At 39.0% G+C, this 16660-nt stretch overlaps 2 protein-coding genes across 4 annotated transcripts in view; one reads left to right on the forward strand and one right to left on the reverse strand.

Annotated features, from left to right (window-relative positions):
- Positions 1-16660, reverse strand: part of ZNF3 (zinc finger protein 3) — a 490877-nt gene that overhangs the window by 152682 nt on the left and 321535 nt on the right. The window lies entirely within an intron of this gene.
- Positions 1-16660, forward strand: part of LOC145531923 (cytochrome P450 3A24-like) — a 104574-nt gene that overhangs the window by 75581 nt on the left and 12333 nt on the right. For all 3 annotated transcript variants that reach the window (XM_081555862.1, XM_081555863.1, XM_081555861.1), the window contains 5 exons: positions 1992-2140; positions 8024-8151; positions 8591-8657; positions 12068-12228; positions 15207-15433. In XM_081555862.1, the coding sequence (XP_081411988.1) occupies positions 1992-2140; positions 8024-8151; positions 8591-8657; positions 12068-12228; positions 15207-15433 (732 nt within the window). The remainder of the gene's footprint in view (positions 1-1991; positions 2141-8023; positions 8152-8590; positions 8658-12067; positions 12229-15206; positions 15434-16660) is intronic.

The following is a 16660-nucleotide window of genomic DNA, read 5'->3' on the forward strand; positions in this document are numbered from 1 at the left end:
AGAAAAGACAGTCTCTTCAATAAGTGTACTGGGAAAACTGGACAACTACATGTAAAAGAATGAAAATACAACATTTTCTTATACCCTATAGAAAAACAAACTCAAAATGGACTAAAGATCTAAATGTAAGTCTGGAAACCATAAAAATGGAAAAGAAACAATAGGCAGAATGTTCTTTGACATAAATCATAACAATATGTTTTTGGATTTAACCCTTAAAGCAAACAAGAGCAAAAATAAAGAAATGACCTAATTTTTGACTTTTATCTAATTGAACTTAAAAGTCTTTTACACAGTGAAGTAAAATATTGATAAGCTGAAAAGACAGCCTAGTGAATGGATGGGAGAAATAATTTGCAAATAACATGATGATAAGAGGTTAGTATCCAAAATATATAAATGTCTCATATAACTCAAAATCTAAATAACAAACAACCCAATGAAAAATGGGCAGAAGATCTTAATAGACATTTTTTCAAGCAAAGATATGCGGTTGAAAAGATGTTCAGCATTGCAGATCATCAGAGAAATGCAAATCAAAATCACAAAGTCAGCCAACACCTGTAAGTTTGGGTGAGGATGTGGAGAAAAGGAAACCCTGGTACAAGGTTGATGGAATATAAATTGATGCAGCCACTGTGGGAAACCGTATGGAGGTTTCTCCAAAAACTAAAAAAGAGAACTATCGTCTGTGTTCAGTTGTGTCCCACTCTCTGTGACCCCACAGACTGTAGCCCGCCAGGCTCCTCTGTCCATGGGATTTCCCAGGCAAGAATGCTGGAGTGGGTAGCCATTCCCTTCTGCAGGGGATCTTCCTGACCCTGGGATCGAACCCAAATCTCCTGCATTGCAGGAAGTTTCTTTACCACTGAGTCACCCAGGAAGCCTGAGGACTGTGATATGATTCAGCAATTCCACCCTGGGTATACATCCAGTGAAAATGAATACACTAATTTGAAAAGGTACATGAATGCCATTTCTTTTATCTGCTTTGCTTTACAGTAGCCAAGATATGGAAGAATGTAAGTACCTGTCAGTAGATGAATGTTGAAAGAAGATGTGTCACATGTGTGTACACATACACACATACCCCATAAGAAATATTACTGAGCCATATAAAAGAATGAAACTGTGCCATTTACAACAACATGTATGGACCTAGCGGGTATTATGTTTAGTGAAATAAGTTAGACAGAGAATGACAAATGTTGCATGTTATCATGTTATGAGGAATCTAAAAATAAAACGAATAAATATCAATATAAGAGAACAGAAACAGACTCACAGTGTAGAAAACAAACTGGTGGTCACCAGTGGGAAGTAGGAAGGGGAGTGCAGCTAGAATAGAGGATTGAAAGGTACAAATTACAATGTAGAACATAATTGTGCTACAGGGATAGATTGTACATAACAAGGAATGTATTTAATATTTAATAATAACTTTAAGTGGAGTATTTAAAATCGCTCTTCTACACCTGAAACTAATGTGATATTGTATATCAACTCTGCTTTTGTGCTAAAGGGGAATCAGCTCTGAGCTTAATTCTGTGGTGAGGTGAGACCCAGATCAATGTCCCCTTTCTTGACTCCCCAGGAAGAGTGAATTTACTCCTTTTGCTCTGCTCAGACACAGTCCTACAGCTATTATTGCCCATAGTCAAAGCACACTACTGTACTTTGTCTGATTATGGGTTCTGTCCTTCTATGACTGAGCTCCTTGAGTTTGGTGGTGGTGGGGTCTAACTTGCCTTAGTGTCCCCATCCCCCCAGCACAGGGGCAGTTGCATCATTCACACCTCATACACCTCTCAGGAGTGAGTGATAGTAGCAGACAGTCTTCCATGATCCAGCAGGTGGTTCTGAGAGAGTGTGGCTCTTGACCTGTCTTGCCTGGGCATCTGATTTTATGTGATTTTCTTGTTGACTGTGTTGGATATGAATAGTCAGCTGGTCCCGATTTTAACTGCCTGTGTTTATCTTTCTCCACTCAGTGTCTTTGGGGCCTACAGCATGGATGTGATTACTAGCACATCATTTGGAGTGAATATTGATTCCCTTGGCAACCCACAAGATCCCTTTGTGGAGAATGCCAAGAAGCTCTTAAGATTTGATATCCTTGATCCATTTCTTCTCTCAGTAGGTAAGTGTCCTACTACATTTCTTTTTCTGTATTCCTCCTTCTGTCTCTCCTTCCCTCTCGTTCTTTCTTCCTCCCTTCCTTCCTTCTTTTTCATAGGTTTATTGAGATATAATTCACCAATTTAAAGTATACAATTCAATGGTTTTTATAACCTAAGTGTCCATTGATGGATAAATGGATAGGAAAAATGTGGTGCGTATACACACAAACCCAACAGAATACTATTCAGCCATGAAAAGGAAGGAAATTCTTCCATTTACAGCAATGTGTCTGGACCTCATGCTAAGTGAGATGAGTCAGACAGAAAAACAAATACTTATATGTTGAATCAAAGGAAGAAATCCAAACTCATAGAAAAACGATGTCAGATTTTTGGTTACCAGAGACAGGGTTTGGAAGATAGAATTGGATGATGGTGGTCAAAAAATACAAATTTCAGTTATTACTTAAATCAATAGTCCTGGTGTAATTTGCTTATAGCTATCCTGTTGTCTCAGCACCTCTTATTGAAAGGCCTGTTTTGTCTCCATTGAGTGGTCTTGGAAACGTTTTCAGTGTTCAGTTGGCCATAGACAAGTGGGTTTATTTCTGGACTCAAAACTTTATTCCATGAATATATGTCCATCCTTAGGCCAGTGCCACATTGCCTTGATTAATGTAGCTTTATGGTAAGTCTTAAAATCAGTAAATATGAGTCTTATAACTTTATTTTTTTTTTCAGGAATGTTTTGTCTTCTCTGAGCCCCTTCCAATTTCATATGAATTTAAGCTAAGTTAGTTAGTTTCTTCAAAGAGGTCAGCTAGAGTTCTGATAGGGAATGTCTTATATCTGTCAATGTGCCATCTTGACAATGTAAATGTTCTGATTCATCATCAGGGCATGTTTTTCATTTACTTAAATCTTCTTTAATTTAGTTCAACAAGGTTTTGTGGTTTTCAGAGTGTAAATCTTACATGTCTTTTATTTTATTCCTACTTATTCTATTCTTTTTGATGTTATCATAAGTGGAGTTATTTTCTTAATGTCACTTTATATTATTTATTGCAATATAGAAATACAATTGATTTTGTATTTTGATCTTGTATCTTTTATTTTTCTTTTAGTTGGAGGCTAATTACTTTACAATATTGTAGTGGTTTTTGCCTTGATCTTGTATCTTGAATCCCTGCTAAACTTATTTATTTTTTCTAGTAAGTTTTTAGTGGTTTTCTTAGGATTCCCTGTATAAAATATCATATTATCTGAGAGTAGAATTTTAGTATTCATTTCCTATATGGATATATTTTATTTAATTTTCTTGACTAGTTCTTCTGGTTAGAATGTCAGGTACAGTTTTAGGTAGAAGTGGTGAAAAAGGCTTCCTTGTCTTGTTCTTAATCTTAGAGAAAATCGTCCAGTTTTTCACTATTAGATATTAGTGTTAACCACGGGTTTACATAAGTTGTTAAATATGTGTTTTTCATAGATTCCTTTTATCAGGTTGATGAAAGTCCCTTCTGTTCCTGTTTGCTGAGAGTTTTTTTTTTTTTATCACAAGCACGTATTGGATTTTTGTTACATGCTTCATGTGCATCTATTAGATAATTGTGTGGTCATTGTTTATTACTCTATTGAAATGGCATATTATATAACCTTGCATTCCTGGGATAAAGTGTACCTATATATGATGTATACATCTTTTTATATGTTAGTAGGTCCAGTTTGCTAGTATTTTGTTGAGGGTTTGTATATCCACGGTCATGAGATATGTTGGTCTGTAGTTTTCTTTTCCTCTACTGTCTTACTCTGTTTCTCACACCAGGTTAATACTGATCCTGAAGAATGACTTTCAAAGTATTCTGTCATCTTCTATTTGTTTGATGAATTAGTGAAAAATTGGTATTAACTCTTTAATTATTTGAGTAGTGTTCAGCATTGAAACCATCTGAACCTGGGCTTTTCATTGTCAAGTTGTGGGTAGTTTCTTGATTATCAAATCAAACTGTATTTCTTATAGGTCTATTCACATTGTCTCTTTCTTTTTGAGTAGTTTCTGTTTAATAATTTTTCCAGTATATTAATTTATTTTAATTGGAAGATAATTACATTACAATATTATGAGGTTTTTTGTCATCCATCAACATGAATGAGTCACAAGTATACATGTGTCTCCCTATCCTTAAATCCCCCTCCCAATCCTCTCCGCACCCTATCCCTCCGGGTTATCCCAGAGCACCAGCTTTGGTGCCCTGGTTCATGCATCGAACTTGCACTGGTCATCTCTTTTACATATGGTAATGTACATGTTTCAGTGCTATTCTTTCAAATCATCCCACCCTTGCCTTCTCCACTGAGTCCAAAAGTCTGTTCTTTACATCTGTGTCTCTTTTGCTGCCCTGCATGTAGGATTGTTGGTACCTTCTTTCTAAATTCCATATATATGCATTAATATACAGTATTTTTTTCTCTTTCTGACTTATTTCACTCTGTATAATAGGCCCCAGGTTCATCTACCTCATTAGAACTGGCTCATAAGCATTCCTTTTTATAGTGAGTAATATTCCATTGTGTATATGTACCACAATTTCCATATCTATTCATGTGCTGAGGGACATCTAGGTTGCTTCCATGTCCTAGCTATTGTAAATAGTGCTGCCATGAACATTGGGGTACATGTGTCTCTTTCAGTTCTGGTTTTCTTGGGGTGTATGCCTAGCAGTGGGCTTGCTGGGTCATATGGCAGTTCTATTTCCAGTTTTTTAGGAATCTCCACACTGTTCTTCATAGTGGTGACCAGTTTGCATTCCCACCAACAGTGTAAGAGAGTTTCCTTTTCTCCACATCCTCTCCAGCATTTATTGTTTGTAGACTTTTTGATAATGGCCATTCTGACTCGTGTGAGATGATACCTCATTGTGGTTTTGATTTGCAGTTCTCTAATAATGAGTGAAGTTGAACATCTTTTCATGTGTTTATTAGCCATCTTTATGTCTTCTTTGGAGAAATGTCTGCTTAGGTCTTTTGCCCAGTTTTTGATTGGGGTTGTTCATTTTTCTGGTATTGAACTGCATGAGCTGCTTGTATATTTTGGAGATTAATTCTTTGCCAGTTTCTTCATTTGCTACTATATTCTCCCAGTCTGAAGGCTATCTTTTCACCTTGCTTATAGTTTCCTTCATTGTGCGAAAGCTTTTAAGTTTAAGTCCCATTTGTTTATTTTTGTTTTTATTTCCATTACTCTGGGAGGTTGGTCATAGAGCATCTTGCTGTGATTTATGTCAGAGAGTGTTCTGCCTTTGTTTTCCTCTATTTATAGTTTTTGGCTTTTCATCCATGTTGAGTTTATTTTTGTGTATGGTGTTAGAAGGTGTTCTAGTTTCATTCTTTTACACATAGTTGACCAGTTTTCCCAGCACAACTTTTTGAAGAGACTGTCTTTTCTCCATTGTATATTTTTGCTTCCTTTGTCAAAGATAAAGTGTCCTTGGTGTGTGGATTTACCTCTGGACTTTCTATTTTGTTCCATTGATCTATATTGATTTCTGTCTTTGTGCCAGTGCCATACTATCTTGATGACTGTAGCTTTGTAGTATACTCTTCTCTGGTGGCTTAGACAGTAAAGAATCTGCCTACAGTGAAGGAGACCTGGATTCAATTCCTGTGTTGAGAAGATCCCCTGGAGAAAGAAATGGCAACCCGCTCCAGTGTTCTTGCCTGGAGAATCCCATGGACATAGGCGCCTGGAGGACTATAGACCATGGGGTCACAAAAAGTCAGACAGGACTGAGTGACTAACACTTTCACTTTCTTTCAGTATAGTCTGAAGTCAGGAAGATTGATTCCTCCAGGTCCATTCTTTCTCAATATTGCTTTGAAAGCATTCCTTCTAAAATCAGGAACAAGACAAGGGTTCCCACTCTCATCACTGCTATTCATCATAGTTTTGGAAGTTCTAGCCACAGCAATCAGAGATGAAAAAGAAATAAAAGGAATCCAGACTGGAAAAGAAGTTAAACTCACACTGTTTACAGATAACATCATCCTCTACATAGAAAACCCTAAAGCTGCCATGAGAAAATTACTAGAGCTAATCAATGAATATAGTAAAGTTGCAGGATATAAAATTAATGCACAGAAATCCCTTGCATTCCTATATAATAACAATGAAAAATCAGGAGGAGAAATTAAAGAAATAATCCCATTCATCATTGCACCAAAAAAATAAAACAGTTAGGAACAAATTTAGCTAAAGAAACAAAAGACCTCTATACAGGAAACTATAAAACACTGATGAAAGAAATCAGAGATGACACAAATAGATGGAGAAATATACCGTGTTCTTGGATTGAAAGAATCAATATAGTGAAAATGAGTATACTACCCAAAGCAATCTATTGATTCGATGCAATCCCTATCAAACTACCAATGATATTTATCACAGAACTAAAACAAATAATTTCACAATTTGTATGGAAACACAAAAGACCCTGAATAGCCAAAGCAATCTTGAGAAAGAAGAATGAAGCTAGAGGAATCAACCTTCCTGTTTAATAATTTTTAATAGAAAAATTCAGATTGTCTTTTCCTTTTTGCGTTAGTTTTCTGTACTTCACGTCTTTTAAGGAATTTGTGCACTTCCTCTAAGTTATCTAATTTATTGGTGAACCTTGTCCCTGGTATTCTTTTAATGTCAACAGTAATCTCTCCTCTTTCATTGGGATGCTACATATTTGAGTTTTCTCTCTCTCTCTTTTTTTTTTTCGGTCTGTCTAGCTTCAAAGGGCTTCCCTGATAGCTCATTTGGCAAAGAATCCACCTACAATGCAGGAGACCCCGGTTCAATTCCTGAGTTGGGAAGATCCGCTGGAGAAGGAATAAGCTACACACTCCTGTATTCTTGGGCTTCCCTTATGGCTCAGCTGGTAAATAATCCACCTGCAGTAAGGGAGCCCTGGGATCGATCCCTGGGTTGGGAAGATCCCCTGGAGAAGGGAAAGATACCCACTCCAGTATTCTGGCCTGGAGAATTCCATGAACTGTATAGTCCATGGGGTCACAAAGAGTAAGACAAAACTGAGTGACTTTCACTTCACTAGCTTAAAAGTTCTTTTCAAAGAATTAGCTTTTGGTTTCATTGATTTTCTCGATTGTTTTTATTCTCTCTATTTCATTAGTTGCTGCTCTTGTCTTTATTAATGTCTTCTTTCTTCTAGATTTAGGTTGGTTTGCTCTTCTTTTTTCAGTGAGTTAGGGTGGAAAGTTAGGTTCATGACTTGAGATCTTTGTTCTTTTTAAAAGTAGATATTTATAGCCTTAAACTTTTCCATGAGCACTGTTTTTTCTACATTCCATTTGTTTTGGTAAGTAATAGTTTCATTTTTATTTATTTCAAAGTAATTCCTGATTGTATATTTGATATAGTATACAGCTCATTGGTTATTTAGAAGTGTATTGTTTAATTTCCACACATTTGTGAGTTTCCCAATTTTGGTTATTGATTTTTAATTTAATTCCATTGTGGTTAAAAGATATATACTGTTTTATTTCTATCTTGAATGGTTTTTTGCACAAAATGGTTAATTAGAGTAGCACACTATAGTGTGATTTAGCCAAAGAAATTCTAATCTAATAGATAAAAAATTATGAAGTTAAGGAATATAATCCTGTTTTTGTTTGATGATTCCCAAAGGCCAAAAGGACCACTGATTTCACTCCTATAGTGATGGCCCCTATAAGTGGACTTGGCCTTGCTCAGTCATTGGCTTGGAAGTCTGAGCAAAGGTCATACAGGGGGTGATTATGGTTGAGAACCCTGGTATCTTTCTCTGATTGATAGAGCAAATTATACTTGCTGTGTAAATTTTGAATTTTCACTCTGCTTTTCTGTTATCTCTTCTCTATAGTACTCTTTCCATTCCTTATCCCAATCTTTGAAGTATTAAATATCACCATGTTTCCAAAAAGCCCTGTGAATTTTTTGGCAAAATCTGTAAAAAGGATAAAAGAAAGTCGCCTCAAAGATATGCAAAAGGTAAAATCTGGTGATGGTTACATGAGGGTATTCACTTTTTGAAAATTTGTTACCCTGTACACATAGGATTTGTGAACTTCTCTGCATTTTTTAAAAGATACGTAGAGAAGTATAGATTTTAAAACTGGGGGGTTATTAATATATCATTGTGGAGGGATGAGAAAGGTGGAGATTGGGGAAGAAATAAGAAAATGGGCCAGAGAAACCAAAGATCAGAGAGAGTGAGGCCCAAAAAGCAGTTCCTGGGTCTCTCTCTGGTAAACGTCGTGTTCTCCGAGGTCTGTAGGTGATGTTAGTTCACCGAGGGCTCAGGAACACCAGTCAGACTTCTGCTCTTTAAGGGGCCATACTCTCACGAAAGACGTTAAATACTGCACTCCTGATTTGTCTGTGACTTCACAAGTAACTTTCTGTCATAGAAATTTCTTTCTGCTTACAGCCACGTGTGGACTTTCTTCAGCTGATGATTAACTCCCAGAATTCCAAAGAAACAGACAATCATAAAGGTAACCAAGGGGAGCTTCAGAGGGGCCACAGTGGGGAGACACAGAGGCAGGGGGCAGTTCTGAAGATGTGCAGGAAGTTTTCCAGGCAGATGGGACTCTCTGCCAAATTGAAGAAAGACACTTGTGCAGAAAGAAAGAGTAGACTGTGGTACTTTCCAGAAGTTTGCAGGCACAACTTTGTTCAGAGCTCGAAGGGCAAGTATAACAAGGATGTCATGCCCAGAAGTCAGTTATGACGTGGATTACTTACAGGTGAACCTCTGGGAAGCTTGGTTCCAATATCAGTTCTCAGGCTCCTCCAGACCCACCAAGTCAGAACCTCTGCCTGGAAATTTGCATCAGGGCTTCATCCCTTCGTTCATCATGGGGCACATTGCCCCAGTGTTGGTGATCTTAACTCGGAGCACTTTTAAACTTGTGTTCACCGGCTTACTCTACTGTAAAGGATAATTTTCCCCCTTTGTTATTAACACATAATTTCTGGGAGAAGCCTTTGAGACGGTAAATATTCTGTTCCTCTTCAAGTTGTCTGCTGCTGCTGCTGCTAAGTCGCTGCAGTTGTGAAGGACTCTGTGCAGCCCCATAGACATCAGCCTACCAGGCTCCCTCATCCCTGGGATTCTTCAGGCAAGAACACTGGAATGGGTTGCCATTTCCTTTTCCAATGCATGAAAGGGAAAAGTGAAAGTGAAGTCACTCAGTCATGTCCGACTCTGAGCGACCCCATGGACTGCAGCCTCCCAGGCTCCTCTGTCCATGGGATTTTCCAGGCAAGAGTACTGGAGTGGGGTGCCATCGCCTTCTCCGCTTCAAGTTGTCACCCACTGGTTTTATCATTCATGGATGGTTTTTGGCTGAAACCGTTGTTACTGTGATGGTTACAACATGATGTCTCTCTAAACACATCATTCTTCTATATTTATGAGCTGATGTTCTTTCATAGGGAAAGCTCCCCATTCTCCCCCAGTCGTTTATTTATATCAACATAATCTCATGTATAACTAACTTACTCTCTCACATCACTCTTCAATTTAATTTTCAAATTGTCAGGTTTCTCCACTGGAGCCCTTTCAAGTGGGCTCCTATATATATTTTACTTTTTTCTCCTTAGACATTTTTTCAATAGGCTATTTTTTAGCAGAAATTAAAAAAGCATAATTGAGTGAAGAATAGAGAGTTTCGCAAAATACATTCTCCCCCCACCTACATATAGCCTTCCTCAGTATCAGAAGTCCATACTGGAGTGATACACTTGTTATAATCAATGAACCTAAACTGATACATTATTATCACCCAAAGACAATAGTTTCCACCTAGGTTCAATCTTGGCATTGTACATTCTATGGGTTTTGATAAATGTTTAATGATGTGTGTCCACCACCGCTGTGGTGTTTAAAGTATACTGTATCCTTTTCATTTATCATTTTCCAAGAACTTCCTTACTTTCTAATGCAAGGCATTCCAGCTTTCTCTTCTATTTCCCCTGAAATAAGCCATTTCTCTAAGAAGCTCTGGTTCCATTTAGTAAGAAATGGAATTTAGAACCCCAAATTTGGGCTCTAGGAATGCTCATTGCTTCTAGGGTTTCTTTGCTTCTAGATCCTCTCAGTGGACAACTGTCAGAACATCAAATATTTTTACACTTATTTAAACATAAAAAAAGATTTCTGTATCTACCACGAATCACTGATATAATTTGTGATAATCACTGATATCTCTCTCTCTCAAACAAAAAGACTCTGGTGTGTTTTAATTCTATGACATGAATACTCCTATATGATTCATCTGAAGCTACCAATGGATTGATAACCATCTCACAAAAGTATGAATTTTGTAAAATTGGTTCTTGAAAGCAGAGATAAACTGAGTGCATTCCATTCTCAATATGTCTATACCTGTTTATATACCTACTTATATCTATCTATCTATTATTATCATCTAATATTTTTCTAAGTACATGATTCAATATAACTTTCTGTGATGAAGGAAACATTCTGTATCTGCTCTGTTCAATATAGTAATCACTAGGCATAAGTGTCTGTTGAGGACTTGACATGTGACTAGTGCCACTGAAACCTGAATACTAAATTGTATTTAATTTTAATCAATTAAAATTTGAAGAATCATATATTAGCCACAACTCTAAACTTTGAGTATTATGTGGTTTATGCTAACTGGAGAAAGAATTTGATGGTTGAATTTATTGACAATAGCATCACAGATATTATCACTGGAGAATTAGAACTTTGTATATCTTTATTGCACTCATTTTATATTACTTTTATTGCTAATTATTTGTTTGGGGCAGGTACCACGTTGAGTTGAGTGCTGTAAGTAACAATGATCCTACTTCAGTCCGATCAAATAGCTGAGAGCCTGAGCATGCTTGGTCTCTCGGGAGAAAATAAAATTGGAGACCAGTGTATAATCACAGGGCTGTTTGGTAAGAATAAAGAAGAGCAGAAAGTGGGGGTGTATACTGAGAGGATGACGTTCCAGCCGGAGTTGAATCAGCATTGCTAATTCTACTCCCTGGACCTAATTTTTCTATATTTCACACTGGCCTATGTCCTTATATGCACACATTCTTTCTTCTGCTATTTTAACGCCAATGATTAGACTAGGATCATCACAACTCTTCGAGTTTTTTGTTGATTTCTGTAGCTTCTATACCTGTCTCGATCATCCCCTTGAAGACATGTGCCCCAGGTCTTGTATTACCTCATGCCTCTCATGGGCATAATCCACACTTCTCAGGCTACATTGTGCACATACGTCTCCACATCTCATGAAAGTTCATGTGTTGTTTCCATAGTTCTGAATTTGTATTAGGCTTCTAGATCCTGCTCATGCTGCTGGACCATGAACCACTCTTTGAGTAGCAAGAGTTTAACTGTAGCCCAGTATTGTGCTCTTATGTTCCTGGAAACAAGTTTTGATAAAATATAATTTAATTTCCCCTACCATATAGCCTTAGTATTGTAAAGCTCTCAAAAAAACAAAATCAAGCTATACCTTAAGTGGAATAATGGAAAATATTATAGAAGGGAATGCTACTCCATTTTACTTGGAGCTAAAGTTCTTTTACAGTTCTCTAAGGGACACACTGATAACACTGTAGATTTTAGACAGAAATGCCATCTCTTGAAATGACCCAGCTGTGTTGGTGGGGCTGTGGTATTGCCAGAAACAGAGGGCCAGGAATAGTAGAGACTTGGGAAAAACTCAGTTAAGACAGTTCTTGGCTCTGTGAGGCAGACATAGAGTGGAAATCGCTCTCAGTTTGAGTCTCAATTACTTTTACCGGATTTCCCCTAGGGGTTTGGGAGTTTCACTGGAATGTCTCATCATGTAAACTGTGATTTTTACATTGCCATGCTTTACCTGAAATGTCTTGACTTTCTTTTTAGCTCTCTCTGACCAAGAACTCATGGCCCAAAGTATTATGTTTATTTTTGCTGGCTATGAGACCACTAGCAATACTCTTTCCTTCCTTTTGTATATTTTGGCCACTCACCCTGATGTCCAGCAGAAGTTGCAGGAGGAAATTGATGCAACTTTCCCCAATAAGGTGAGTGATGATACCTGAAAAGAGAGGGGGCAGGTGAGGCCTTAGCATGATTGTCTTCTCTCTACTTCTTAGAAGGTTTTTGCCCAAAGCATAAGCATCAAATCATTTACCTCCATTCCCAGGTGGTGCAGTGGAAAAGAATCCAATCCTCCTGCCAGTGCAGGAGATGCGGGTTTAATCCCTGGGTTGGGAAGATCCCCTGGAGTCAGAAATGGCAACCCACTCCAGTATTCTTGCCTGGGAAATCCATGGACAGAGGAGCCTGGTGGGCTACAGTTCATGGGATCACAGAGTTGGAGAAGACTGAGCAATTGAGCACCTTACATTTGCTGCTGCTGCTGCTAAGTTGCTTCAGTCGTGTCCGACTCTGTGTGACCCCATAGGCGGCAGCCCACCAGGCTCCCCTGTCCCTGGGATTCTCCAGGCAAGAACACTGGAGTGGGTTGCCATTTCCTTCTCCAATGCGTGAAAGTGAAAAGTGAAAGGGAAGTCACTCAGTCATGTCCGACTCTTAGCGACCCCATGGACTGCAGCCTACCAGGCTCCTCTGTCCATGGGATTCTCCAGGCAAGAGTACTGGAGTGGGGTGCCATTGCCTTCTCCGACCTTACGTTTAGGAAGGATGTATAGCATACAAAACAAAGGGAGAAAACATAAGTACTTCATGCTACTCACAACAATATAAGTACTTTGAAAAAAGCGCTGGTCCAGTGGTGTCAGTTATCAGAATAATCCCAACTAAAATGCGCTGAACCTCAGTGGCATCACTTATTACTCTGGTGTCTGCCTTTGTTGTTGTTCATTTGCTAAGTCGTTTTGAACTCTTTGTGACTCCATGGACTGCAGCATGCCAGGCCTCCCTGTCCCTCACTATCTCCTAGAGTTTGCCCAAGTTTATGGTGTCTGCACAGTTATCTATTGATATTGGCTGGACTTGCTGTGGTCTGTGCATTGGCTGATCTCAGCTGCCCTTAGCTAAGTGTTGGACTGACTCAATTCCACACATGCTCCTCATGTGTCTCAATCTCCACATGTCTGCTTCTCAGGGCGATGGTAGATGTCATGAGCAAGAGGCCTAATCCCATGGGTGACTTTCAAAACTCTGCTAGCATCACACATAGCCAATATTCCACTGGTTCAAAGTGAGCCACCTGACCCACCTGAGTCAGGATGGGAGGGCATCGCAGAGCTAATGGCAGAGGGAATGGACAGAGGAAGTGGTGGAGAATTGGGACCATTAGTTCAGTCTACTGCCATGTGTAAACTTTAGACTTGGTGAAGCCTGGTGTACAGGAAAGGATATACGGTAGGAAACAGAGGACATGAGTATGAGACCTGACTGGTTTGGGACAAGTCTTATGACCTTTCAAATCCTAGGTCCACCAAATACTTTGTAGGGCCTGCATAAATTAGAGATGATATTTCTTCTCTGGTAAACCCCATTTTGGAATCTTGGAATGTCTTGGAATCTTTTGATATAAGAAGATTGAATGGTCACTAACAGACTGAGGTTACCTAAGACATTGCATTCTCTCCTTTTTATAAGAATACTTACAATAACACTACTACTGGCTAATATGTACTTCTTACTATATATGTCTGTTCTAAACACTTTGTATCTATGAATGTGTTTAATTTTTGAGAAATTATTAGTCAGGAGAGGTAGGTTATTCCTCAGTAACGGGCAAGCCCTGGAATCTCAGGGGCTTTCATAGCAAAGGTTTACTTCAATCTATGTCTACAGAGTCAACATGGATTGTTAGTGGAGGATGGAGTGGACAGCTCTGCTTCACAGAGTCACTCAGGAAAACCGACTCAGAGCTTCCACCATCTTGCAGCTGCCTTATCTGGAACATGAGACCTTCTTGTCATCTGTGGAATAGGAACTCGAGAGTTGCTTTCCAGGGTTCCAGTGATTTGTCTCCGAACTGACATAGTCACCTCACAGCCTCTTGGCTGATTTGGTCTTAACTTCAAGTGGGATGGGGAAAATGGGGCCAACATGGATGCTGGGTGAGCAGTGAGTGTCTCTGCCACACAACCCTATGACGTGTCAGCTGCAATTGTCTCCATATATCATATGAGAAACCTGAGCTACAGGGAAATGAAATACTTCCAGACACTAGTTGTGTGCCTGGTGGTGATCTAGTCAAGCTGTGATCCAGGGTGTTGGCTCCTGAGGCACTCTTAGCTTCTATAATGTTACTCCTTAAATATAACCCCACTTGACAGCCATGTATCACCCCAGTGGTCTCAAATCTCAGCCAAAACTGGAGTTCTTTGTGGTGTGTGGAGAGCTGGCCCCTGGGGCTGGAGTGGCTTGTTTAGACCTTCAGACCTTAGGGGCACACCCACAGGGACAATAGGAGACTCTTCTAGCAGCAGAGGGTGGGGTTCTGATCCTTTTGTAACTTCCTTGCATCTGAAATTGTGTTCTCATTCTTTTGCGGATTTGGTTTAGAAAGGAACTCGTTTCTCCCCAAGTTATTTATAGAGTTTTCATGTATTGTTTCTGGACTGTACATGTATAATGAAGAGAATGAGCAGTCAACAGTATTCATCTAAGAACCTTCATGTTGAATAGGGTATTTGCTCTATTACACGTTCTTTCTTTTGTACAGATGTGTGGCCTCATTTTAAAAAAAGAAATGGTGACTTGGCCTTTTTCACTTAAGAGTAAGGGTCCTAGTCTGTTGGTCATGTTTGTTCTCATGAGAGAGAAAATACACTCCCTGATAACCTGTGGTGTTTCACACTGTTTAGACGATTGTCCCAATTTTCTTCTATTATCATAACTACTGTACAGTCAATGGGCATTGAGAGGTCAAAGGACATGATAGTAATGTCTATAAATACCAAGGTCCTTTACCAATTTAAATTATTCCCTGGAGCTCCTAACATTTCCATAGGACTATATAGATGGCATTGAAGGGTGATCCAAATTCTTAATTTATCAAAATCTGTTTTTCTCTCCCTAGGCGCCTCCAACCTACGATGTCCTGGCACAGATGGAGTATCTTGACATGGTGGTGAATGAGACTCTCAGAATGTTTCCAGCTGCTGTTAGACTTGATAGGCTCTGTAAGAAGGATGTGGAAATCCATGGGGTGTCCATTCCCAAAGGGACATCAGTGACAGTGCCAATCTTCGTGCTTCACAGAGACCCACAGCTCTGGCCAGAGCCTGAGGAATTCCATCCTGAAAGGTACAAGACCCCAGGGAAGGGGACCCTCTTGATCCAGTTGCTCAGAGCGTATTCTGATGACTCTCATTATGGGTGACAAATGTGTGACTCTACAATCATTTTATTTTACATCTTTTTATTGTTAAATGTATTTTCTTATTCCAAGAATGATATTATTTGATTAAAAACTTTACCAACTGTAAACTAAAAAAAAAAGAGAAAATTTTAGTTGTGTGCATTCCTAAAATCTTAAGCTTCGTTGTTGCTTAGTCACTAAGTCGTTTCCGACTCTTTGTGACCTCATGAACTGTAGCCCACCAGTCTCCTCTGTCCAAGGGATTTTCCAGGCAAGAAGACTGGAGTGGGTTGCTATTTTCCTCTCCAGGGGATATTCCCAACCCAGGGATAGAACCCATGTCTCCTGCATTGGCGGGTGGATACTTTATCACTGAGCCACCAGGGAAGTCCAATACCTTAAGATAGGCCTCATTTATAGTGCAATGTAAGTCCTGTGGACATTTTTCTATGCATATACAGATTGTTAAAATTAGAATGGCATTACATATAGTGTGATTTTTTTCAGTTGTTTACTATATTTAACAGTAAACTATAAATGGCATTCTGTGTTTTTAAAATATATATATAATTGTTACATCTGCTATAATTCGCTTAACAGCTATATTATTTTAGGTGTATTGGGTTTTTTTCCTTAAGTCTTTCTGTCTGTTCTCCTTAGCTCTTTGAATTCACCACTAACGTTCCCACATTTCCATTTCTTTAAACATTGGCTGCTGTTTCCTCTATTATTATTGTGGGACTGTAGGCTGAAGACCTAGAGGTCTCATCCCAGGTGGTTCCAGCAGCCTCAGTGAGGATGGAAGAGACATAGACGGCCTGGTTCTGTCTGTGACTGTAGACCTGGGCCAGCTCCCTTTTGCCTCCATGTTTTTTGACTTTCCAAAGAGAAGTCCTCTGCTCACTAGACATCTAGACACCCCCATTGGAGAGGTTAAGCATTGTCTTCTGGGAATTCAGAGTCAGGTTCTGGTTTGAACACAGATTGGATCTCAAAAGGGTTGATGCTCTCCCATTTACTTTATGGTGAGCAAAATTTGGATTGAACATTTTAGGGCACTGTCTGCGACCTAGACTTTTATGAGCTCCTGACTATAAGCTCCCTGATGGCAGAGACTGTGTCTCGTTCACCCTTTTGTCCCTAGTACTAGCATAACCTGTACACTTAGCACT

This window comes from Giraffa tippelskirchi, chromosome 13 (genome assembly GCF_054371585.1).
Source record: "Giraffa tippelskirchi isolate mGirTip1 chromosome 13, T2T-mGirTip1v1.2.pri, whole genome shotgun sequence".
NCBI classification, from domain to species: domain Eukaryota; kingdom Metazoa; phylum Chordata; class Mammalia; order Artiodactyla; family Giraffidae; genus Giraffa; species Giraffa tippelskirchi.